The 26,831-nt window shown below is 46.3% G+C and overlaps 1 protein-coding gene across 2 annotated transcripts in view; it reads left to right on the top strand.

Annotated features, from left to right (window-relative positions):
* LOC128405215 (sialic acid-binding Ig-like lectin 5) overlaps nt 1-26,831 on the top strand; it is a 53,216-nt gene that overhangs the window by 9,926 nt on the left and 16,459 nt on the right. Inside the window, exons 4-5 of one of the 2 annotated variants that reach the window (XM_053371621.1) lie at nt 2,954-3,214; nt 13,156-14,073. In XM_053371621.1, coding sequence (XP_053227596.1) covers nt 2,954-3,214; nt 13,156-13,253 — 359 coding nt within the window. In that variant the 3' untranslated portion in view covers nt 13,254-14,073. Of the gene's footprint in view, nt 1-2,953; nt 3,215-13,155; nt 14,074-26,831 lie in introns of those variants that run through there. The other variant, XM_053371619.1, reaches the window with a different exon arrangement.

Here is a 26,831-nt window from a genome sequence, read left to right as displayed (position 1 = left end):
ACACCCCAGAGGACAGGATCACACTTCAAAACGACCTTGACAGATTAGAGAACTGGGCCAAAACAAACAAGATGAATTTTAACAGGGAGAAATGTAAAGTATTGCACTTGGGCAAAAAAATGTGAGGCACAAATACAAGATGGGTGACACCTGGCTTGAGAGCAGTACATGTGAAAAGGATCTAGGAGTCTTGGTTGACCACAAACTTGACATGAGCCAACAGTGTGACGCGGCAGCTAAAAAAGCCAATGCAATTCTGGGCTGCATCAATAGGAGTATAGCATCTAGATCAAGGGAAGTAATAGTGCCACTGTATTCTGCTCTGGTCAGACCTCACCTGGAGTACTGTGTCCAGTTCTGGGCACCACAGTTCAAGAAGGACACTGACAAACTGGAACGTGTCCAGAGGAGGGCAACCAAAATGGTCAAAGGCCTGGAAACGATGCCCTATGAGGAACGGCTAAGGGAGCTGGGCATGTTTAGCCTGGAGAAGAGGAGGTTAAGGGGTGATATGATAGCCATGTTCAAATATATAAAAGGATGTCACATAGAGGAGGGAGAAAGGTTGTTTTCTGCTGCTCCAGAGAAGCGGACACGGAGCAATGGATCCAAACTACATGAAAGAAGATTCCACCTAAACATCAGGAAGAACTTCCTGACAGTAAGAGCTGTTCGACAGTGGAATTTGCTGCCAAGGAGTGTGGTGGAGTCTCTTTCTTTGGAGGTCTTTAAGCAGAGGCTTGACAACCATATGTCAGGAGTGCTCTGATGGTGTTTCCTGCTTGGCAGGGGGTTGGACTCGATGGCCCTTGTGGTCTCTTCCAACTCTATGATTCTATGAGGACCAGCAGCGGTGTAGCAACCCCGGCCGGTGTCTGCGGCAGACCAAAGTTGTTGAGCTTTTTTTAGGATATCAAAGTTGCTGAGCTTTTTATAATCAGGGTGTTGATTTTATTGGCCTGTTAAGAGGCTCGGACATTGTGCTTCCATACTGGCTGGCTGTGGAAGAAACATTTTCCTCTCCTCTGCAGCTCACAGGTTGCTCACTTAGCAGGCTAGTGCAGTGGCATAGCATGGGGGGGGGGTTTGAGGAGGTCACCACCCAGGCACATTTTTTTAAGGGGCTCAACCAGGAACCTCGACAGAGAAAGGCCTGACTGGGCCAGCCTTTTTATGCCCCCCTCTCTGGCGATGGCATCCGGCACACAAGGGAGCTGTGTGGAGGGAGCTTCATCCCCCGGAAGAATCGGAGAGCAGCCACAGGGCCCTCCTCTGACGCCGCGATCTGCGCAGCTCCACCCCCAGGGCAAGAGTTGGAGAGGCGGCTCAACACTGCCAGCCGGCTGCAGTGTGGAAGCGGTGGGCTCCCCCCCCCCCGTTCGTGCCTGGCCCAGGAGGCGATCAGGATGCTGCGGCATGGGGCTAGTAAAAGAAGCCAAAGTAAAAAGCTACTATCTTTTGTGACCTTATTTACAAGGATGGAGGGCATCCTTCTGTTTGGGTAATGGAGTAAAACAAAGTTAAGCAAGAATAGGCTTCAATGTGCTGAATCTTCCTTTGCGTGGACAGGCGGAGTCCCCCAAACCCTGGGCGGCCCCCATGTGGAATAACAACTCAAGACAACGTGGTATGGGATTAAAATTGGCCACAACTTTATTATGTTTCAGATGTGGGTAGACCTTGGCTCAGGCATTGGGCGTTTAGCCCTCCCAGTCCCCTGCCGGGGACCTAGGGAGCATCAGGGTTATCCAGTGTGTGTGCGGGGGGGGGGGGATGGGCCGGCTCTGGATAACATATGTTCAAACAGAGATAGCCGCCCCCATTACGCCGCCATCGCAGGAGAGAGCAATGATGACCTTTAGGCATACGGCCAAAGCCTCCCCTCAAAAACCCCTTTAACGGGGAACCCTGGTATCACCGCTGCAAAGAGGAGGGGGGCGTGGGTCACTTCTGCACGCCCCCCCCCATTCAGGGAAGATAGACTAAAGGATTCCGCCCAAGGCCTGATACTGCCAAAGTTGTGACGTTTTACTACGGGAAAGGCAAACCTGCCAATGCAGGAGAATTCCTTTCCGGCCCTTCAACAGCGACCTTGACGTAGCAGTGCCCGCGTACCTGTGGAGAAAAGGTTAACCTGCAAAAGAAGTCTTAACTGAGGGTGGGTAGGGTGGGAGAAGTTCTGGAGCCAACTGGCGATTCCCAAGTAAGACCCTCCCCCTATTGTGTAGGCAGGTAGTCCCTCCCCCTCCCCCTACCTGGCCTGATCACCTTGGCAACACCTCCCCAGGCGGGATTGGGCAACTGACTGAGGTAGGCGGAGACCTCCAGGTATCCCACCTGGGGAGAGGTGAAGCCAAGCCTGTGCTAATGGTGCCGCATAGGGTCCAGGGGCTGCGTGCGACCATGCAAAGGGTGCCCCCCATTTAATGTGGGGAGCGGTCATTCCTTTTTGGGTACAATGTAATTGGGATTGGGGAGTGTTTGGTCTCCATTGTAGCGTGGCAATGCTTGGCTTCTGGTGCTGTGACTGGAATAGCATCTGTCTATGGCTCTCTAGGGTCTCACAGCTGTTTTAGGTTTTATGATTTATTTGTTTACCTATGTATATCACACTTTTTATGATGAGCCTTCTGAAAGCAGCTTACAAAGATCACTCAAAACAATGACAGTAATTTTAAAACTATTTCACTACTGCAATCTAACTATATTTACAAAATCTAAGCAGCAGTGCTAACAAAATAAAACCCGTCATAGTGCTTTATTTAATAACAAATTAAAGCATAATCAGAACAAGCATACAACATTTTTTTTATTTTTCAAATAACACTTTAGTTTAATTAAAAGAGGATTGGAATAGAAAAGTGTTCATAGTAAAGCAAGGACCATTTGTATATCGTTTGCAGGTGGCTGATGGCTTCTGCAACTCATCAACCATTGTTTTTTCTTATTGCAGCCAGTCCATACAATGTGAACATCTCAACAAATTTCACGGTGTACAAAACTGGTGCAGCCCTTGTGGTGAAGTGCCATGCAGAGGGAAAGCCCTTTCCAGAGTTTTCATGGGATCTCCCCTCCCAGACTGGCGTGGAGTACTCAGATAACAATAAGACCATCACAATCCCTTCAGCGCAAAAATACCACAATGGGACTTACCGATGTCTAGTACATAATGTCTATGGCGATGGCTTGACAGAGGTTGACATTCTGTATGAAGGTAGGTTGCATATGACTTTCTTTCCAGTCTCCCCCTTCCCCCAGTGTAGCACTTTCTCAACGTCCTTCCTCATCCAAGGGTGCTTCCAGGACGGGACTTTATTTGCAATGTGAAATGTCACAAATGGGCCATTGAAACCAGTCATTGTTGCTTTTTTAACTCATTTAATTTCCCCCAGAATGGGTAAACTCAGATTAAATGAGGGAAGAATATGAGCTGCTATTGTGATGCCAATGAAAACTGTGTAGACTCTGGTGAAAACTTGTACAGGATGAGAACCATCCATCCTGAAATACACACCCATCTCAAAGAATCTCAAGTTATTGGTTTCTCAGGAGACTAGGAATTGAAATTTCACCATACAGTGGTACCTTGGGTTACGAACTTAATTTGTTCTGGAAGTCTTAACCCGAAGCGTTATTGACCTGAAGCGCACATTCCCTATATAGGCCTCCCACGGCCCCGGAAGCGGATTGCGTTCGTATCCCGGGGCAAAGTTTGCAAGCCGGGACACCTACTTCCGGGTTTATGGAGTTCGTAACCGAAGCGTTTGTAAGCAGGACTGTTTGTAACCCGTGGCACCACTGTATATGATCCTGAAAGAGAATTTGAAGTCAGGATGCGTGGAGAACTATTTGGGGGATCTGACAGGAGATCAATTCAGATTTGATAAGACTAAGAAAATTTCAAAGGTGAGGGGCTGCACTTCATTACTCCTCCACAGTTGAGGCTGATATAAATGGAAAGAAAGGGGGAATCTTTGCAAGGAATGTTCAAGTACCAAACTGGAAGTTAAGAATAATTTTCCATAAAAGAAAATACATTCATCTGGAGACTTCCGGTTAGCGCCAGCGCTTAATGGCGGATTTCTCCCGGAGCTCCGGGAGAGATCTGCTTCGTGGGTTCGGGTCCTGCAGCCACGGCGGAGCGAGGACCCCTAAAAATCACAGGCGCGTAGCCTGTGAACTGGAGACTCGGCGGGCACCTTTGCGCCCCCCCGACGTTGTGAAATAGCCTTTTTAAAGGCTACGGATCAGCGGAGGGTGTATGGAGCGGTGCTGAGAGTCGCTTTCACCCAGCCTGCGAAGCGAAGCCGCGTCGCCATTAGCGGAGAGCGCTGACTTCTTCCGGTGAACTTGGACTAAAAAGAGCAACTTTCCGTGAGTAGGATTGAGCTTTAAAACATAATTGGACGCTAAAACTAAAGAAATTGGGCACCGAGACGGATAAGCATCAAAAAGGAAGTCTGCTTTCCGTTCTGTAGCAAGATCAAAGCGAAAGGCATTTAAGCTGTAACTTTTGACAGGAGAGTTTGCGAGCAAAGAAATCCACCACCAAGCAAAGAACTCCCTCCCCCGAAGGCAGGAGGGGGGGGGAAGAAGACCTTAAAGTGATTCCCTGCCTGTTTTAAAAGAAACTGAACTATTTACCGCTGCCCCTCTGCCTGGGGGTCGGACTGCCGGAGAAAAGGTACCGGCTAAGGACTGTCGTTACATGAAGGTTAAAAAGTAACTGCAATATAGACTTTGGCTACTCTCAACTTGAAACATCTTATTTTGTTGCACAGTAAGTTATCTGCAGGATACTATTGATTTGGATCTTTTACAAAGAAAGGAACTAGGAGGGCTTTTGTTTTTCGGAAGGTGTGGGAACAATTTGAAGTTAAAGAATTGACTTTACGCCCTCTAGAGGACTTGTGAATAGTTTCAGCAATAAGTGGAGTTTAAAACCTGAGAAATTTTTTTTTTTCTGACAGCTTATGAGTGTGGGAATGACCTTGAGTGAAAGACTTTGTTATGGCAGATGGTAAACAGAAAGAGGACTTACAAGAAACAACTTTGAGATCTGGTAGACAATACAAAGTCGATCTTTCTATGCAAAGAAGGGCCTCTGTATCAGGGGCTTCCGGAACTGCAGCTGTCACAAAGGCAAAAGTGAAAATAATGTCTTCAGAAGAAGCATTTGCAAAGGCATTGGGAAAAATAAATGACTCTTTGGAGGAACTAAAGAAGCAAGGTGCTGAAACAAATAAGAAAATTGAAGAAATCTCTGGGAAAATTGATTTAAATACTAAAAGTATAACTGACCTTGGGAATAAAGTGAACTCAAATGCAGAAGCAATTGGGAAATTACTGGAAGATTCATCCACAACTCGAAAGATAGCTGAGGAAGCTAAGGAAATTGCAACTGCTGCCGAGGAAAAATTTCCACCGGTGTACAGGAAACTGGATGAGTATGAGCTGGCACTTTCTATGCAGGATATGCAACGCAAGGAGAAAAATTTAAGGATCAGACTTGTGCCGGAAAAGGAAGGAGATAACTTGGTGGATTATTTGACAAAAGAATTCTCTGACTTTTGGAAGCAGGAGCTGAATAAGGAAGAATTTAAGATAGAGAGTGCATTTAGGCTGGGAATAAGGCAGAGGAAGAACAGACCCAGAGATTGCTTGATAACTTTAAGATCAAAGGAGGAGAGAGACAAAATACTGAACCTGCACTATCAAACAACCCTTCAAATTGAAGATTATCACATTGAGATTTTTAAAGACATTCCCAAAAGTATTTTGGATGCAAGAGGTCCTTACAAGGATTTGGTGACACTGCTGAAAAGGAACTACATACTATTCAGGTGGGAGTTTCCCCAAGGCTTGTCTTTTAAATACAAGGGGAAGAAAAGAAGAATAAAGACAGTGAGTGATAAAGACAAGTTCTTGGGAGAACACGAAGAAGACCTACAGAAAGAGACGTTTCCAGGACAAGGACACCCTTCAAGCAAGGGACCACTAGATACGGACACAGAACCACCGACAAAAGACGAACAACAACTGGGAGCTGTAGGAGGAAGCAAATAACCCCATCATGGCTTTGCAACTTCTAACCTGGAATTGTAACGGCTTAAATAATCCTAGAAAAAGGAAAAATATATTTCATGCTTTAAAGAAAGACCAATTGGACTTGATTTGTCTACAAGAGACTCATGTGACAAGAGCACACAGAAAATTACTAATAAATAAGAGATTGGGACAAGAATTTGTATCTTCAGACAGAGTAAAAAAGAGAGGAGTGGTGATCTATGCAAAGGAAAATTTGCAACCGAAACAAATCTTTAAAGATGATCAAGGAAGATATTTGGCAATTGAAATTCAATTCCAAGGAGAAAAATTTTTGATAGTGGGAATATATGCACCAAATGAAGGGAAAGCAGAATTTTTTAAGAAGTTGCATGAGACTTTGATGGACTATATGGATTACAAATTAATCATGATGGGGGACATGAATGGAGTAGTTTCAACAAATATGGACAAAGCACAAAGACAGGTAGTCACAAAAGACGGAAGACTACCAAAAACTTTTTTTGAAATGACTGACAATATGGACTTGATTGACATTTGGAGAACAAAACACCCATTAGAGAGAGAGGGAACCTTCTTTTCTGAAGCCAAAATGACATGGACACGGATTGACCAAATTTGGGTGACTAGCAGTATGGCGTCGAATATAAAGAAAGTGGAAATCTGCCCAAAAACCTTCTCCGACCATAACGCAGTAAAGATGGTGATGAAGCAAACAACAACTGGTTCCTTCAGATGGAGAATGAATGACACCTTATTTAGAGACGAGGAGATTTGTAAAAAGGCCCAAAAAACTCTGAAAGATTATTTTGAAATCAACTTAAGGACTAAAGTAGAAAAAAGAATAGTATGGGACGCAAGTAAAGCCGTGATGAGAGGGTTTTTGATACAACAAAATACATTAAAGAAAAGAAAGCAAAACGAGAGGAGAGAAAATTTTGGAAAAGATAAAAGAAGGAGAAAGGAAACTAAGATTGAAGCCAAAATCGCAAGAGATTTTAAGAGAAATTAAATTATACCAAACACAATTTATGGAACTGATGAATCAAGAAATAGAATGGAAAATTAAACAAATGAGACAAAAGACTTTTGAATCTGCAGATAAATGTGGTAAGTTATTGGCTTGGCAAATAAAGAAGAGACAAAAACTCAACACGGTAACAAACTTAGAAGTGGAGGGAAAGAACATATGCAACCCAGTGGAAATTAGGAACTGTTTTCAGAGCTACTTTAGACAACTGTATACACAAGGGCCGCAGAAAGAAATAGACATACAACAATTCCTCGAGAAAAATGGGCTGAAACAGATTTCGCAGGAAAGTAAGACAATTTTGAACCAGGATATATCAGCACAGGAAATAGAAGAAGCCATTCAAAACATGACGTTGGGCAAATCACCTGGACCGGATGGACTGACTTCCAAATATTACAAAGTTTTGAAGGAAGGGCTCATACAACCTTTGAAGGAAGTCTGCAACGAGATCATTGAGGGGAGGAAGGCACCTGATACGTGGAGGGAGGCCTACATTACACTTATACCAAAGACAGAGACTGAAAAGACCCAACTTAAGAACTACCGACCCATCTCGTTATTAAATGTGGATTACAAAATCTTTGCTGATATTTTAGCAAAGAGACTGAAAAGAGTCTTGATGGAGGAGATTCATGGGGACCAAGCGGGCTTTCTCCCGAAAAGGCATTTGTCGGACAATGTAAGGAACATAATTGACATTTTGGAGAAGTTGGAAGTGAATATAAACACTAAGGCTGTTTTGATATTTGTGGACGCCGAGAAAGCCTTTGACAATATATCTTGGAGTTTCATGTTGAAGAACCTCCGGGGGATGGGGGTAGGCCAAGGGTTTGAAAATGGTATAGGTGCAATATATTCTGAACAGAAAGCAAAATTAATTGTAAATAATGTGGTAACAGAAGAGTTCAAGATTGAAAAAGGGACACGTCAGGGGTGCCCTATCTCCCCATTACTTTTTATATCGGTCCTGGAGGTTTTGCTTAATATGATTAGGAAGGACCAGTTGGTCAAAGGGGTTCAGGTCGGAGCTAAACAATACAAATTGAGAGCATTTGCAGATGACCTAGTACTTACTTTACAAGAGCCAGAAGCTAGCACGAAAAGAGTTTTGGAAATAATTCAAGAGTTTGGTCAAATGGCAGGATTCAAATTGAATAAGTTAAAGACTAAGGTATTGGAGAAAAATTTAACACAGATTGAAAAAGAAAGGTTTCAGAATGAGACGGGGTTGACTGTGGTTAAAAAAGTGAAATACCTGGGTGTAAATATGACAGCTAAGAATGTGAACTTATTTAAAGACAATTATGAAAAAACTTGGACAGAAGTGAAAAAAGATTTGGAGATTTGGTCTAACTTGAAGCTTTCCTTGTTAGGTCGAATTGCAGTTATAAAAATGAATGTATTGCCAAGAATGTTGTTTTTGTTCCAAGCATTACAAATAATGGACAAAATGGACTGTTTCAAGAAGTGGCAGAAAGATATATCTAAATTTGTCTGGCAGGGCAAGAAGCCCAGAATAAAATTTAAGATATTAACGGATTCAAAGGAAAGAGGGGGGTTTGCCCTGCCAGACTTTAAACTGTACTATGAAGCGGCAGCTTTCTGCTGGCTAAAAGATTGGCTGCTTCTTGAAAACACAGACATTTTGGATCTGGAAGGTTTTAACAATATTTTTGGGTGGCATGCATATCTGTGGTATGACAAGGTTAAAGCGCATAAAAGTTTTAAAAACCATATTGTCAGAAAAGCACTATTAAATGTCTGGGTCAGATATAAAGATTTGCTGGAAAATAAAACTCCAAGGTGGTTGTCGCCAATGGAAGCTAAGGCAGTTAAAAAGTTAAATATGGAGTCGAAGTGGCCAAGATACTGGGAAATTTTGGAAAAGGAAGGGGACAAACTGAGATTGCAGAGTTTTGAGAAACTAAAAGAGAAGGTGAGAGATTGGTTGCATTATCATCAAATAAACGAAGTGTTTAAATTGGACAGTAAAATTGGCTTCCAGGTGGAAAAATCAAAATTAGAGACTGAATTGTTAGAATCCAGTACTAAGAATTTGTCAAAAATGTACAATTTGCTGCTGAAATGGAATACACAAGATGAAATGGTTAAATCAACTATGATTAAATGGGCTCAGGACATTGGTCATAATATTTTGTTTGCTGACTGGGAAAAGTTGTGGACCACCGGGATGAAATTCACGGCATGTAATGCCTTAAGAGAAAATATTATGAAAATGATTTATAGGTGGTACATAACCCCAGTCAAGCTTGCAAAGATCTACCATTTGCCTGACAATAAATGTTGGAAATGTAAGGAAAAGGAAGGCACATTCTTTCACCTCTGGTGGACGTGCCCGAAGATTAAGGCATTCTGGGAAATGATTTATAATGAACTGAAAAAGGTATTTAAATATACCTTTCCTAAGAAACCAGAGGCCTTTCTCTTGGGCATTGTCGGCCAAGGGGTGTTAAAGACAGATATAACTTTTTTTATGTATGCTACAACAGCAGCTAGAATACTGATTGCAAAGTACTGGAAGACACAGGATCTACCCACACTGGAAGAATGGCAGATGAAGGTGATGGACTACATGGGCTTGGCAGAAATGACGAGCAGAATCCGAGACCAGGGAAGAGAAGCGGCGGAAGAAGAATGGAAAAAGTTTAAGGACTATCTAAAGAAATATTATAAAATTAATGACAGTTAGAATGATGTTGGACTAAAGTAAATGGTTACTATTAGCAATGGTTAAGACAAGGAGAATAAGGATGATTAGCTTAAATTTATAGTAAAATAAGGGAAGATTTGCTGAGTAATTGATTAGAATTTGGAATACAGAAATGGGAGGCATGAGGAAGTCGAGGAAGAAAGGTTTAAGAAATTAGGATATGAAATGGTACTTGTTTCTTGTTTTGTTTTTGTCTTATGTTTGTTTATGTATGTTTTGTTTGTATGGTTATAAAAACTGTTTAATAAAAATATTAAAAAAAAAAAAAGAAAATACATTCATCTGAAGACTTGTTGTTTAAACAGCTTCATGTGGATGCATCCTAATGCCATCTCTTCAGCTGCATCACTCTGAGGTGGTGTCAGGCAGTGCAGAATCTGTGCATTGCTGCCCTGTGGGCATACCCTCCAACATTCCTCCCCAGCTGACCAGACTTGACCCCCCCATTTCCTGTCAGAAGAAAGGCACTGCTACACCAACAGGACACAGCACACAAGCCCTTCACCGTCCTGAGAAAACACCTTAATCCCAATTTTGTTTTATATTATTTTATTCTTTGGTAGATTTACAAAAAGAAAAACACACAGCCATAAATACATTTTAGAAAGCGGCAAAATTAGATGTAGATGCACAAAGCATTTTTTTTAAAATCCAGACCAATTGCGTTCTGCTCCCCGCTTTCTTCCCCTCGCAGGAGGGCAGGGCTCTGCCTGCCCCTCAGAGCCTGCACGTCCCACGGGGCTGGGCCTTGGCGGTGGCAGCCTCTCCTCCTCCTCGCCTGCTCTCCGGCAGCTGCTATGAGTTGCCCAAAGGAGGAGGCCGACAGCGATGGGCATGGAGAGGCAACGGGATGCTCCCTCGCAGCTGCCACTGCCACCATCGTCATCACTCGCGACAAGCTCCTCCTCAAGCTTGGTGCTGGTGGTGCTGGTGGGGGTAATAGGGACATTCCAGGACATTCCGGGATCAAAACAAAAGCCGGGATGGTAATTCCAGGACTGCCTCCATAAAATTGGGACACTTGGAGGGTATGCGTGTGAGGAATTGTTGGGAGCTTCTCCATGAAGCACCTTCTGCCCTCCCAGCTGGTCCTTTGATCTCCTGGGCACGAAGGCACACGAAGCCTGACTACTAGCTGCTCCTATGATTCCTGGGCACATGGGCCCTACTTTTAGGTGGTTCTGGAAGACTTCAACATCCATGCCAAGGCAGTTGGCTCTGGGGCGCCTCAGGGCCTCATGGCAGCCATGACAACCATGGGGCTGTCCCACCATGTCACCGGCCCAACGTCCATGGCAGGCCACACTCTGGACCTTGTTTTCTTGACTGGGCAGGAAGAGGGTGATGGGCTGCGGACATCGACATCAGTCCCCTGTCATGTTCAGATCACTTCCTGTTGAGATTTAGGATGCCAGCACCTTTTCCCTCTGCACAGGTGGGGGACCTATTAGGAAGGTCCGCCCATAGAGGCTGATGGATCCAGTGGGATTCCCAGTGGCTCTGGGGGGTTTTCCGGCTGATATGACTGGTGCCCCTGTCAAAGCCCTGGCTGACTTCTGGAACACCCAAATGGGTCGGGCTATTGGCAGAAACTCCCTTGAGCACCCTCTCGCACTTCGTGGAGCCCAACTGGTCTCCTGGTACACTCCAGAGCTTAGGACGAGGAAACAAGCTGGGAGACGACTTGAACACAAATGGAGGGAAGATCCAAATGAATGCAACCAAACACTGGTAAGGGCTCATTATGAAGCCTACCTAGTGGCAGTGAAGGCAGCAAAGAAGACATACCGTATTTTTCGCTCTATTTTTCCATCTCCGCCAAGTTAAGCAGTTGGCTCCTTACCTCTCTCGCCCTGACCTAGCCACTGTGATCCACGCAACGGTCACCTCCAGACTGGATTATTGTAACTCGCTCTACGTGGGGCTGCCCTTAAGACTGACCCAGAAACTCCAGCGGGTGCAGAATGCTGCAGCGAGACTCCTTACGGGGTCTTCGCTGCGAGATCACATTCATGCGGTGCTATATCAATTGCACTGGCTCCCGGTGGAGTACAGGATCAGGTTTAAGGTGCTGGTTTTAACCTTTAAAGCCCTATACGGCCTAGGACCCTCGTACCTACAGGACCGCCTCTCCTGGTATGCCCCACAGAGAAACTTACGGTCTTCAAATAAAAACATCTTGAAGGTCCCAGGCCACAGAGAAGTTAGGCTGGCCTCAACTAGAGCCAGGGCTTTTTCGGCTGTGGCTCCGACCTGGTGGAACACTCTGTCACAAGAGACTAGGGCCCTGCGGGACTTGACATCTTTCCGCAGGGCCTGCAAGACAGAGCTGTTCCGCCAGGCCTTTGGCCAGGGCACAGCCTGACTCCCTCCCTCGGCAATCTTCGCGGAGCTCTGGCCCAATGGCGGCCAGTGGCTTGAATTTAATTAATTTTATAATGAATGATTTTAGAGTCTTGTTTGTGTTGTATTTTTGTATTGTTTTATTGTTGTTAGCCGCCCTGAGCCCGGCTTCGGCTGGGGAGGGCGGGATATAAATAAAATTTATTATTATTATTATTATTATTATTATTATTATTGGACGCACCGGACCATAGGACGCACCGGACCATAGGAGGGAGAGAAGAGGAAAAAATTTTTTTTTTCTTGTTCTCCCCCTCTAAGTCAAGGTGCGTTCTGTGCGTTCAAGATGCGTTCACCTGAAGCCTCCGGAGCCCAGCGGGAGTTCCCGCTGGGCTCTGGAGGTTTTGGGTTCCTTTCGACCTGCTCTTTGGGGCTGGGGGGGGGGAGAAGCGCTGCTTTCCCCCACCGCCGGCCCCAAAGACCAGGTCGGGGAATAGCGGGAAGGCGATGCTCTGCCTCCCCGCTGTCCCCCCAGCTTGTGGGGCTGGCGGTGGGGAAAGCAGCGCTTCTCACCACCTCCAGCCTCCAAACCAGGCTGGGGAACAGCGGGAAGGCGGCGCTCTCAACCACTGCCACTGTTTTGAACAGGAGATCTGAAATGTGAGGCACTGTATGGCTCTTGCATACTTCCTACATCCCGTTGGTTTCAATTAGGCTCATGCAGAATTTCTCCATGGCTGGTTGTGCCCCAGGGTCCATCTGTTGCAGCAGCCTGTTTTCCAGTGCACAAGCCCTTCTTGCTGCTTGTCCCCCACTTACTGAGCACTTCTTCCTCTGCAGCCAAATTCCATCCTAGAATCATAGAATGGTAGAGTTGGAAGGGACGTTGAGAGTCATCCAGCTCAAACCCCTGCAATGCAGAAATCTGGATTCAGGCACCCATTACATCCATTACCTAATGTGCTGTCTTCTATTATTGCAGAGGCGCCTCGCAGCTGGGTTGCAGTCTGGGTGATCGTGCCGGTGTTGGTCATCTTGGTCATCTTGGGCACCATTTGCTACCGCCTAAAAAGAAGATGATCATTGGGGAAGAAAGCTCAAAGTCTCAAAGAGACTGTTCTTGGCACAATGGAGACGGCTAAAAGATCCATTTCTTAGCAAGCCCCCACAGAAGCAACCAAGAGAGGGTATAATTTACTGTGATTCAGGATATGACAGCACTCGGCAGAACTGGATGATAGCCTGAAAGCACATGAATTCCATTAATCTGCTACTAGCTGTAGACAAAATCAGGGACTGCTGCTGTGAAGAGCAATGGTGGAGCTAGCCGCTCGGGCAGCCAGAGCAGCGCACATGCTGTGCACCAGGGGGCGGAGCATCCCGCCCAGGGGGTGCGATCCGCGCAGTGGATCACCACTGGGGGGATTTTGTCACCCCTCCCCCAGGGATGACACCCAGGGAGAGCCGCCCTCACTGCCCCCCCTTCCCACACCCCTGGTGAACAGCCAAGTAGCTTTAGAGCAGCTGGAGTGGATCTTAGAGCTCTGGCGGAGAAAACATATAGAATATGGTATCAGACATGGAATTCAGCTAGAAAAGAATCTTTGTATTAATCAAAGGTGAGGGGATCAAGTTTTCAGCCCTTAAGGATGTGGAAAATGTCCATTGAAATCTCAGAAGCTTAGTCTGGTTTGATTAAAATTCCCAGCCGCTGTGGGGAGACCTTCCCTATGATTTGCAGCACCAGAATAAATTATGCAAAATAAGATAAATTTTGCTCCCCTCCCCATTTATGCATTTATACAGGTTGCTGAATGTAACTTTCCTTGGTGCAGATTTTGGGGTTCAGCAGCCCTTCTCTGCCCACCTTTCTCCCAATAAAATCATTTATTTGGTTAAACGTTTCCAACTGGTATATAGTGGTAAGCTTGCCTCATGCTTGAGAAATGAATGTCACAGACCTGAAGCGTGAGTACTAAATGACAAAGGCTTCGGTATGCCACCCATACAAATCTCCCTAAGGGGGATGCCTGCCCTTGAGCTTGGCAACAGCAAGTTTTGCCTCTGAAGCATGTCTCAGAGGAGGAGCCACCAGACCCTGCAGATAAGCAGAGGCTCATGATACCCTTCCCTATCTTGGAAAAGGGACACCCACGGAACCACTTTCTCTCAACTGTCTAGAGACAGAGGCTAATCTTGGTGCTTGGGGAAAGGAGTGTTTATGGCTGCGCATTTCCACTGTCTTTGAAAAAGGCTGCTGGGTATGCATCCCTCTCTGAGGTTAATGCAGGCAAAGCTCTAAAGCACAGGCTCCATGGGGGCCTGGAAACCTCTGGGATATTCCTGGCCTGTTTCTTGAATTTTAAGTGTTTGGCTTGTTTACAGAAAGACTACTGTTAAGTTGTGGGTGAACATATCAGATGACACAGCGATTCTTCAAACAGCTCTTGTTTATTCACAGGCCAGAACAGAACTGAACTGAACTGAAGGGTTCAGTCAGCCTGCTTATATAGAGCTCCACTAGAACACAACAGTAACCATTTTCTGTAACTATCCAAGCACTGAACGTCACTTTCAATCCCTTATTTGCATATGTGGACCTGAGTGAAAACTATCTACATTATCCCCCTGCTTGGACCAGGGTGAGAACTTCAGTACATAACAACTAAATTTGCTTGTAGAAAAACTACATTTCTTAATCTTTCCCTTTTGGAGTTGCCAGAGTTAAATATGGGGGCAGCTGCTCTGTAGAAGTAGATCTGCTCTCATTGTCCAGCATTTTGGTGACAGTGGCTGATGGGATGTATTAGGTAGGTGTGGGAATATGATCAACTATATTTTATCACCCTACGGGCCCATGTGTGTGAGGTATCAGTCAAAAGGATTGCATTTAAAAGCACGGTGCTGAGCAGAGTTTAAACCTCATCTTGAACAGTTTAATTGAAAACATAGGCATCCCTGCTCCTCCTTAACAGTCACCCAGCTTTATGGAGACAGGGGGAACCTTGCAGGAAAGGACCATGTCTGCATGTGTGTTGTGTGTTTCTTGCTTTCCTTCCCCTGGCAGTGAAAAATATTTCTGCTTCTGATCTTAATCTTGTTTTGCCCTCTCCAGCCCCACCCCCATGAGCACACTAATTTTGTGAAAGGCAGGTTGGGGCTGCCACATGGAGAGCAGTGGCTTGTGTTGCCATTGACGCGTGTTCCCACTTACACAAGTGCCGGAAATGGTGCCAAAAGGGGTCTGGGCAGAATGGGGAAGAACGGGGAAATCTCCACTTCCAGGCCTGCAGTGGCAGCCATGGAAGGACTGTGGGTGATCAAGGGAGCGAGGGACTGTGGTGGCCGGGGGCCGCACACAACGTGGGTGCGTGGACGCCTGATGTCGACACATCCATGGCATGAGCTGACATCACACGCATTTGGAGAGATGGTGTGATCAGGCACCCCCCGGCTCCGTCCCTGGAGGCTGCCTCCTCGCTCCCAGCAACAGTTCCGCTGTGGGTCAGGTCTGACCCAGGGCCGGAGGGGAGGAGAGGCGGCAGCGGCAGCACTGCGGCCAAGGCACTCCTCTCCTGCCCTGCCCTGCCCTGAGAGGCAGCGGCAGCCATGTTGCCACCCCACCTCTCTCCAGCACAGGGCTGCACGCAGGGGAGTTGCCAGCTCCCTCAGGCCCAGCCGCAGCTGCGCTCCTGATTCAGGCATGAGCCGAGAGGTGGAGAGAAGGAGGAGAGTTGTGGCTGTGCTGCTGCCCCTCACCTCAACTAGGCAGCGCTGTGCAAGGATGCTGCCAAGGTAGCCTTCTCACTGGGGCGGGGCGCCCCTGGTGCAAAAAGCTGTGGGTGCCTGGCCCCTTCATGGGGAATGGTGTGGTGGCCTATGAGCCACTGGGTTAGTCTTTCAGGTGCCACAAGAGTCTTGCCTGTTTTGGCTTCCTTGGCTTTCTGCGACTACCACCGGGGGGAGACGGGGGGTTAAAAGAAAACTGCATGACTCTACTTGGTGTAATCTAGCCATGTGTAATATTCAGTGCCTCAGTGTGAAACCTGCCCCCCTGCCCCCCCCCGCCTTCTCCCTCCACCTTGCTTAGGGGCAGCTCTCCTACATAGACTGGAGAGAAATTTCCCTTGACTTGCGAAAATTTTGTGAGGGGATTTTCTTTAAACAAATACATTTCTTTGGAAATGAGAAGCAGACTGCCAAGGGGGGCCTGCCATGAGGCTGGGGAAGCAGTTGCCTTGGGGTGCTCAGCGCTGCCTCCGCCGGCTCCTCTGGGGCTGCCTCTTCATTGCTCACTGCCTTCAGTGGGATGGGGCTTCCCTCCCGCCACCTCAGGCTGTGGGGGGAAGGAGGTGTGGCAGCTGGGGGTCGAAATGGGGGTGGACTGCAAAGGACGAGGAGGGGAAACTCCATTTTCTGTTTTGCTGCTAGTGGCAAAATAACTTGGGTTGACCTTGCAGATAGCATCTGTTTCACCAGTGTTTCACAACCTTTCTAAACCCATGCCTGCTTCTTTTAGCTATTCTAAAAATCCCACCCTCTTTCAAACCTATCTCTCCTAATTATTTTTAAATGTTCAAAAGATTGAACTATCCACAAGATCTGGCATAAGGCATGGAAAGGAAAATTAGGCAAACTCTCCCCATCCCCACTGAAATATACTCAGAGTCGCAAAGTGATTTCATGCTCTTTATTCAGCTCATAGTGGTGGGGAGGAATGAAAGTCCCCTCAAAGTATCTGCTTTATATACATTATTTACACAATGGGCTGCACATGATTGGCTAATTCCGGAATTCTACTGTAAGCCAATCAGGTTGTGGATTCACTTCTATCTGGAGCATGATTGGGTAGTTCCTGCCAACCAATCATACTGCTGCATTGTTCTAGGACCAATCAGACTGCTGCATTCTGAATCCTATTGTTCTAGGACCAATCAGACTGCTGCCTTTTGGATCCTATTGTTCTAGGACCAATCAGACTGCTGCAGTTTGGATCCTATTCAATTCAGTACATAACAGTACTACTTCTGGGTGAGCAGAGTTTGTTACTCGAGGTGTCTGTAACCCGAGGTACCACTGTAGTTTGCTTCCACCTGCGATGCTCTTCATCCCATTCAGCGACTAATCTCTTGCTCGGGGCTCGGCTTGGCCTGCCTCCCTAGACGGTGCTTCCATCATTGCCTCAGCTCTCCCCCGGAGCCTTCTGGCAGTTGGGGTCCATCCAGGCCATTCATGCTGGAGTTCTCACCCGCGTGTTTGCAGCACTGCTGAGTGCATCTTTCTTGTGCAGATGCTTTGCAGCTTAGGAATCTGCGGAATGGAGCCCAGGAGACCTCCTCTCCATATGCTGGGCCTGCTCCAGAGAGGCCTGTGTCTTATCCCAGCCTGGCCTGGCCACAGCTGGCCCCTCTCCCTGCAGCATTCCTGCCCCACCTCCTTCCCTTCCACAGCACCCTTCCCTTCTCTTCGCCCAGGCGCTTCCTTCTTTGTGCAGAAGAGATCATGTTTTCTCTTGAGCAGCGCAGGGGAAATCCAGGGGGTGGACGCTGTGTTTTCTCACTCTCTGCGCAAGGAGGAAGTAGGCAGCTGAGGGGAGTTTTGAGGCAGCAGGAAGTTACCTTGTAAAGAAGGTTACATTTCCGCTTTTAACTGAGAATATGGATTTGTCAGATGGAAGTGAAGTCCCGAGGCGTCTGCTGGGGACAGTTAATAAGGAAAGAGGGTTGCCAGCAGGGATGGAAGGAGCTCAACTCCAGTTCTTTCACATTCTCATTTTTCTCATCTTAAATTCAGCTCTCTACGTTTTGCAGCAATTGGTGGGGTTTTTTAACTCACAACATTTTAGTGCAAAGTTATCCTAATAACTTTAGTTTCTGCTAATGTACACATTTGCCAGCAATTTCCCCTAACATAATGCATTTTGTGCATTCTTTTCACAAATATGTTCATTTTTATGCACACTTTCCCCTAATAGGTGTATTTTTGTGAACATTTTTCGGATGGCATAGCAAAATTCAAAGGAAGAAGCTGTGCTTCATTTCATAATTGTTTTGATAAGTGCAAATTTGACAGACACGTGAATCAAATTTCTCTCCCCTTCCTAGCAACTGGCAGAGCGGGGGGGGGGGGGTTTGTAGTTCTTCCAGACTTGGGGGGGGGGATGCTGAGTAGCGGACATTGAGCTGCTACACACCTTCGCGCTGCAGCATGGGAAAGGAGTTCGTTTTTTCTCTGTAGGGGGACAAACCAGGAAAGTGGCTGGAAAACCCCTCCTGACTCTCAGCCGTTGTGCTGTCACACATTTCTATGGTAACCACTTCTCCAAATGTTAGAGATTTCAGGAGCAGCCTTTTACAGGATTTGTTTCCTTATAATTAAAAAGTACGGCAGTCTTTATGGGTTTTGGGTGTTGCTTGGTGGTGGTGGTTTTTTTGGGGGTAATTTCTGTTTATTTGCAAATATGCAAGTTGAAAAGGAGGAAGCTGTCACAGAGTCAGTGTTGGTCTTGCAGGCAGCTTAGTTTCATTAAAAAGCATCTTCCATATCTTTGGAATTCACACACACACTGGCTTTTTCTTACCAAGCAGCTGAAAAAGCTCTGACTTCTTTTTCATTTGCCGGCTACTTTCAGGGCTTATACACACGAGAGTTTCACGTGGATTTGAAGCTGTTTATGTCATTAAGGTTGTGGTTATGATTATGATTTGCTCTGTCCCCATGATGTCCTCCTCATTTGGTCCATGGCAGCCACTGCTCCAGGCTGTTCCAATGGCCAGCCTCTCTTCCTCTGTCTCTTAGGACTGCAGCTGACCTTGAGCTTTTGGACTCACATGTTACAATCCAAGTTAGACTCATGTTATCAGCTCAGAGGACCCTTCTTTCCTTTTTTGTTTTCCCCACCTGCACCCTGCAAACAACTTTAATTAAATATGTTTCAGAGGCATTACAATAAGACCTCCATGCCTCTTTGTACACCAGCACAGCTTCAAGCTTCCGCAGCGTATGGGAAGGAAATAAATGTTCTATTTAAAATAATAATAATAATAATGAGACATTATTAAGTGACTATCTCAGGAAGCAGATTGTCAGATTGTCATTGAAGCAGCAAAGCAAGGGGAAAGGCCAAGTGACCCACAGGACATGCCCACAATCTATGCAGAAATTATCCTGCGTGTGCTTCTGTTAAACAGCCAGTTCACACAACACACCAGCAGCTCTGAGCGTGTGGCAAATTCAGAACAGGTTAGAACGGAGTGTGCAGCAAGAGCAGTCGTCCGATTGCACCCCATCCCATAGCCAGATCAACTTTCAAAGACTGAAAAAAGGCAGTTCTCATGGGTGCATTGACATTTGATCAGGTGATATATGCCATTACCTGCTAGCAGTGCCCTTCTGAGGACAGAGACAAGTCTCCATGCAGAAGAATGAATGGACACAAATCTGACATCAGAAATGGCCAGGACCAGCCAACACATGAGACAAGGTGAAGACTATTGAATATAAATATAGATGGGAAACGGCTATGTATAGTGAATACTTATCTACTTCTAAAAATTTTCACCTATGATCTTTTTCTTTTACTTCTTTATTTTTTCTTTGTTCTTTTTTTCCTCTGATATCTTTCATTTCACTCCTTTATTGTGAATAGCATTTTATAGAGGTATAAAAAAGTTAAAGGTACCCCTGCCCGTACGGGCCAGTCTTGCCAGACTCTAGGGTTGTGCGCTCATCTCACTCTATAGGCCGGGAGCCAGCGCTGTCCGCAGACACTTCCGGGTCACGTGGCCAGCGTGACAAGCTGCATCTGGCGAGCCAGTGCAGCACACGGAACGCCGTTTACCTTCCCGCTGGTAAGCGGTCCCTATTTATCTACTTGCACCCAGGGGTGCTTTCGAACTGCTAGGTTGGCAGGCGCTGGGACCGAACGACGGGAGCGCACCCCACCGCAGGGATTCGAACCGCCGACCATGCAATCAGCAAGTCCTAGGCGCAGAGGTTTTACCCACAGCGCCACCCGTGTCCCTACTATAGAGGTATAAATAACTCTAAATATAAAAAGAGGCAAAGTATTCTCTAATTTTTTTTCCCTTGGTTATATGTATTTTCTTTTTCCTTTGTATTTTCTTTTGTTGTAAATATGTATGTTTTCTAATTTGTACTTAATAAAAATTAATTAAAAAGAGAGAGAGAGAGACAAGGTGAAGCGACCATCTTGGGTGGCAGGATGCGCAGGGGCAGCAGATCCGGCTTCAAGGAATGCATCGCCTGCTGCTGCTGCTGCTACCACCATGGTGGCAACGCCTGCTGTGGAGTGAGCTGAGAGGCTGGATCTCTGCCTCCTGGACAGCCCTGCCCCCTGCAGTGGCCTCTCCGTGATTAGGCGGTGCTGCTGGTCTCCCCCCCCCCCCCGTTCCTGATAAAGATCTTTATTCCCCTCTTGTCCCTAATGTACTCCCCACCCCCTTCTTTCCTGTTGGTGGAGGCGCCATTTTGTGATTTGATTTACATCCCGCCCTGGACATAGCAATATTCAGAAGTCATTGGGGGAGCATCCCAACCTCCCAAGACATCCAAGGCCTATGAGTGAGAAGTGTCATTGCCATTGGCGTACTTCTGTTACGTCATGTTTTCTCAGTACCTGCTCACTGTGTTAATATACAAAACTCCCAGGGCATTTTGATCAGGGGGAATTTAGTCCTTAGTACTCAAGTTTTCTTGGGGCTTAGTATCATTACCCACAATGATTCTGTGGAGGACAAGAATTTTTAACAGATTATACATATTAATATTAATTATACATATTAATTGACTCAACCAATACCAGGATGTCTATATTATCAAGAACTGTTTCGTGAATTACCAGTGGTACTTAGGAAATTACCATTGTCTGTATTTTTCTACATTTCCTTTCCTTCTGACCTCACAATCTCCCCACTCCCACAAAAAAACCCTACATGTACTCAGGATAACATTTCATTACGTAGTGGTGGATTTTAGCACCTCAAATTCCAGAGGTGTCCTTGTGATGCCAAAATTTGGCGTCCCACCTGCCTCTGGTGCTCCAATTGAAATACTAGTTGTGGAATCTCCCGCAGCACCTTCAAGGCTCCATGCCCAGTGTGACCGAACCAGTCATGCTCCCCTAAATCCGCTTCTGACTTCATATGCAGAAAAGCTTGACTGCTCAGGCAGCACTAGAGAGTCACAGCTCTGATGTCTGGATCCAGGCTTGAGGGACCTTTGGCCCAGTGTCTGCCAGCACACCTGGTTTCCCTGGCTTTGTGTGCAAGCACTTCCTGGGCAAGCACACACTTGCCCCCCTAGGCTGGCACTTGCTCAGAGGAGCCCTGAAACTGCCACTCGCTTCTGGGAATGTCTTCCAGGGTAGGCAATGTCAAAAGTCTATATAAGGGCTTGCACACTATTGTTCTGGGTTCCTCCTCCCTCCTGTGTGTGGTGAGTGGGGACCCTGTTGCAACAGTTAATAAAGATCAGGCTTACTAGCTGCATTGCTTCTCCCTATTCTCTGGCTGGCCTCTGTTATTTTCTCCTTCTGATAGGGAACCTACTTAAGGACTCTATGTGGGCTCTTAGATACCCCTATAAGGGAAAAGGATCAGTTTTTCTTATAACAGTAGGAACAAAGAGGAATGGGGGGGGCTAGCCTTTAGTCCTGGAGAAGCTCATTCCGCTTTGAACTGCTGTTCTTGCTCTAACAGCTGAAACAGAGTATTCCTCCCAGTCATTAATTAAGCACTTTTCCATGGTCGGCTGGGGAGAAGGGGAGAGGTCATTTTTAAAAACTGATTATTATTTTTCCAGAGGAAGCTGTTTCACTCCAGGCTGACACAGCAGCTTTGCCATTTTCAAAAGAAAGTATTTTGTGTGGTCAACTATTACAGCATTTTAGTTTGGATCAGGATGTTATTTCTTGCTGGGGGAGGTGCTTTGCGAGGGAGAATTAGGCTTCAGGGTTTCTAAGAATTCACTAGCCTCCTTAAGGAAAAATCTGGTTTTTCCTCTCCATAAAACGTCTTTCCAGGAAGGTCCTAGTATGACAGATGGTCCTTCCCTGATGCCAGAGTGCATAGTGGGTACCTGGTGACACAAGCGGGCGCTGATTCATCAGCAGGGCCCAATTAGATGTGAGATTAATTGCATGATTTGTTAGGGAGATACTGGGAATTGGTGGCGGGGGTGGAGTTTACCTCTTTGTCTCCCTGCCGCAATGCTCCTGACAAAATCATCACTCGTTGGTTCCAACAAAGGCTTCCTTGAAATGCAAATGGCAGCTTCAAGGGGGAAGGGTTTGTGGACCCTGCAGGGGCTTAGCGTGTGCCCCAGGAAGGGCAGGCACGCGGTGGGCGGGAGCAGAGGGAGCCCGCCCTACCAGCCCAGCCTTTCCCGCTGCTTCAGGGCGCACTGTCCTGCCTTGGCAGCCCCCCCAGGTACCCCAACAGCAGCACCGGCACGCTGCGGGGGGCTCGCTTGGAAACACGGGGGAAGCGGTCCTTTGCTCCGGCCAGCCCGAGTCTGCCTCCTTCTTTGGCGAGCACATGGGCAGGGGTCACTCTGGCCAGGCAGGGAGTGCTGTGTTGCTGTTCAACACCACCTAACCTTAAACAGTAGGTATACTTAGATGTAGAAGAGGCTTTTATTAAAAGGTTTCAAACGCAGCAAGATACAGTAAAATATTATAAAATTTAATTTCTTTGGAGCCTTCCCACTTAACCCCACCGCAACTCATCAGGCCCACTCCTCCCTTCCCCCTGCTGTTGCAGCCCCACTGCTTGCTTGCAGGATGCATCTGGGCATCTGATCGGCGGCCGCTGTGAGAAGAGGATGCTGGACTTTCTGGGTCCCCGGGGGCTTGCGCTTAGCATAAGATCCTTCTGGATTTGGATAGTCCGGGTCATGTTCTTTGTAAGAGCAACGAATCATAGAATTGTGGTGTTGGAGGCCCCCTAGGGAAATCTGGTCAAACCCCACGGCTTTGTATATTGTAATACATATTTGTGTTCATTTGTGACTGCATTAGTCTTTTAATGGTTTAACTCTCCGTTCTTTTTGAAGAGGGGAGGTGCATTGTGGTCCTGCCAGTTTAGCCATCCTCTAAGGAAAGAAAGGGACGTGAGTGGCACTGTGGGTTAAACCACAGAGCCAAGGGCTTGCCGACCAGAAGCTGGCCACATGACCCGGAAGCTGTACGCCAGCTCCCTCGGCCAATAAAGCGAGATGAGCGCCGCAACCCCAGAGTCATCTGCGACTGGACCTAATGATCAGGGGTCCCTTTACCTTTACCTTTAAGGAAAGAAAACTACTAAGGCTACAAATGCTGTTGCTCCTGCTACCAATTTGAGCATCTGTTTGCAGGGTTATGCTCACCTCGCGCTAGAACTGGAAACACAACACTAAGGTGGAACTGCATAGTACAATCTGTGACAATCTGGCAGGGGAGAGGAAAACACACACAAACAGAAAATGAAAAAATGGTGTTTTGCACCAGTGTATCTGAAAAGTTCCTCCTGCCTAACTGTCACTGTGGTAGTATATCTGGTGAATCTCAAGTGCAGGATTGTGTCCTAAGTCACTGGTCTGATATATTTGTTGCAATCTAAGAGACTTCTGCCACACCCAAGCTAATTCTCTTAAAAATCAAATAGTTATTTCAGTTTCAAATGGCAATTCAATATAAACACAGAACAGCATTAGCAAATGGGGCAGGAATGTACTGTTGGCTTGCAGGCTTCCGGTGGGGGTGGGGGAAAGGAGAACTCTGCTTTTTCTAGTAGGGAGAAAATCCAGTATCTAAATAAGCCAGCTCAGTCTCCTGTTCCGGAAATATTTGTTTGATGCAGAACTGATATTTAACTCTGCCTTCACAAATTAAAAAAGGGGGTGGGGTGGCGGCAATTATTTCTTCCTGGTTTTGAGCCAATCTTCAACTATCACTGGGAAATTGTCGGAATATAAGTAGATGACAATGTCCTTGATAAAGACTATTTAAGGCTCACAAACTTTCCACAGAATTTCCCAGGTTGGCTAAGTATTTTCCACAAGTCATTTCTTTGTCCCTTTACACAAACATCCAGGGAGCAATTTTTAAGGGATACATATGACACAAAGAGATTCTGAACACTTTGTTGAGAAATTCTGTTTGCTGGAGAGGGAAAGACAGCTCTTTGCTGAAAGGGAAACTGAGTGTTTCATTCACTTCAACAAAATTCCCGAGAAATTAGCCAACTGAGAAAATCCCATGGAAATTCCCTAAGGTCTCAAATTTTGTATGTAAGAATGGGTCACTTGAAAATTGCTGGGCGTGTTGGAATCATAGACTATATATTTATAATAATTTTGTAATAGTAACTTTGTATTCATGTGACATTTTAAAAAGAAGCATATTTTTGTAATACTCTGTATACGGTAAGTGCCTGTTGTCACTTCAGTTTTTGTATACCACGTAGAGATTTTTAAATAAATTCAGCAATGTAGACATTAAATAATCAATAATAAGCTGTTCAGTCATAGAATTGTAGAGTTGGAAAAGCTGCGTGGGCTACTCAGAGCACAACCTCTACAGCACGAACACATTCTTCTCTGGCAAAATAACGAGGGTCCTAGGGGCACCCGAGGCCAGGCCCCTGCCCCTTGATGCCACCAGGCCCTTCTGACACCTCCTCTCCCAGTCCTCTCCCTCGGGCCACTCCTTGTTGTCCCCCACCAGTCCCTGGGCTCTGCGCTTTCTTCCCCTGGGGGTTCCCCAACTGGTGTCTCACGCCGTTCCTTTGTCCAACCAGCCCCGGACAGTTTTTTGGAAATTACTGAGCGGACTTCAGCCGTCTGCTAAGGCGATCATTCTGTCAGGGGAGGCATTTGGGCTTGCTAGATGGAATGATCCTCCCCGCTCCCCCCACTGCACTGCTCCAGGGCTCCCCACCCCCAGCAATACTGGGAACCGAGAGAAAAGAGCAGAAATCCTTCTGCAAGGCTTCCACTACCAGGACTCACTAACTGAACCTCACCTTGAATCTTTTTTTTAAAAAAATTATAAGCACTTTGATTCATGTCTATTATTAAGTCTCAAAATATTATTTATGATTAAAAGTCATATTAGTTCAATCTTTTTGTTTTAGTTCCTGGATGCAGCACAGATCCATTCCTGGAAAAGCCAGGCTAGCTTCCTGGTCAGGTAATGGCCCTCTAAGTTTGGGCCATTAAGGTAACAAAGCCAGTGTCTCTGTGTCAGATGGCAAATGGGTGGGCTTCCCTCCATCAACCCACTAGTAGAAATACAAAGGCCTGAGTTGGGATCTTAAAAATATATATATATTTTTTTAAATGAGTCTCTTGGTTTACAAAAGTACATGCCTTGTCTCTTTTTTCAGGTTGTACAGCCTTTCTTACAAATCAGTTACATTTGTTGTGAGTACAGTACAGTGGTACCTCAGGCTAAGTACTTAATTCATTCCGGAGGTCCGTTCTTAACCTGAAACTGTTCTTAACCTGAAGCACCACTTTAGCTAATGGGGCCTCCTGCTGCTGCTGCACCACCGGAGCACGATTTCTGTTCTCATCCTGAAGTACTATTTCTGGGTTAGCGGAGTCTGTAACCTGAAGCGTATGTAACCTGAAGCGTATGTAACCTGAGGTACCACTGTACAAGGTTGGGGAAGACGAGGTGGGGAAAGGAGGGCTGGGGTGGAGAAGCTTATTTTGTTTTGTATAGTGTGCATGTGGGGTTTTGTGTCAGCATCACCTGGGTAGGTTCTCTTTCTATTTGTTATTACATTTCCTTGGTAGTGAGAGGTATCGGGGGGGCAGGGGGTGGTTGGTTGCCTGTGGTTGGCGGCTGTGGGGTTTGTTTGCATTTGTGGGGGGGAGAGGGCTTGTTGGGTCAAATTAGCCAGAATGATTTGTATACTATCGGTGGATTCTTGTCGTTGTCTTGTTGGGCTGTGTGATAAAGGGGAGCCATACTGGGGTGAAGGCGTCCTCTTCTATTTTTCCCTGTGTCAGTTTCAGTCTGTTGGTTATCTTTTCTAGTAAGGCTGTTTTCCATACGATTTGGTACCAGTGGTTCATGTTTACTCCTGACAGGTCTCTCCAGTGTCTGGCTATGAGGCTTCTGACTGCTGAGAGTAGGTGGGTTATAAGCTCTGTATAATGTGAGTGGTCATTATGATCTTGGAAGATGTTCAGTAGGGCCAGTTCTGGGGTGAATTCTGTTTAGTTATTTTGCATATCTCTTGGAGGACTGATGTCCAGAAGGGTTGGATTTTAGGGCATTCCCACCACGTCTAGAGGTATGTGCCTGTGGAGGTGCAGCCTCTCCCACATCTTGGTGAGGTTCCTGGGTGTATCAGCGCCAGTTTCCGTGGTGTTGAGTACCACCCGTAGGTGAGTTTCTGAGTGAATTCCCTTCTTTTGGCGACAAGGACTTAAAGAGAGGGTTAGACCACATTCTAGTCCATTGGGTGGGTTTAATTTCATACCCTATGTTGTGCTCCCATTGTTCTTTGATTGCGTCAAGGGGGATTTTGAGCAGTATTTTGTATATTGTGGATACCATCCTTTTGCTGCTGCCAGGAGAAGGTTTTCAAAGGTGGTCAAGGGCCTAGTGGTTGCTGATTTTGCCACTGGATTGTTTAAGAAGACATG

This window comes from Podarcis raffonei, chromosome 17, assembly GCF_027172205.1.
Source record: "Podarcis raffonei isolate rPodRaf1 chromosome 17, rPodRaf1.pri, whole genome shotgun sequence".
Taxonomy (NCBI): Eukaryota; Metazoa; Chordata; class Lepidosauria; order Squamata; family Lacertidae; genus Podarcis; species Podarcis raffonei.
This window is presented reverse-complemented; position numbering and strand designations above follow the sequence as displayed.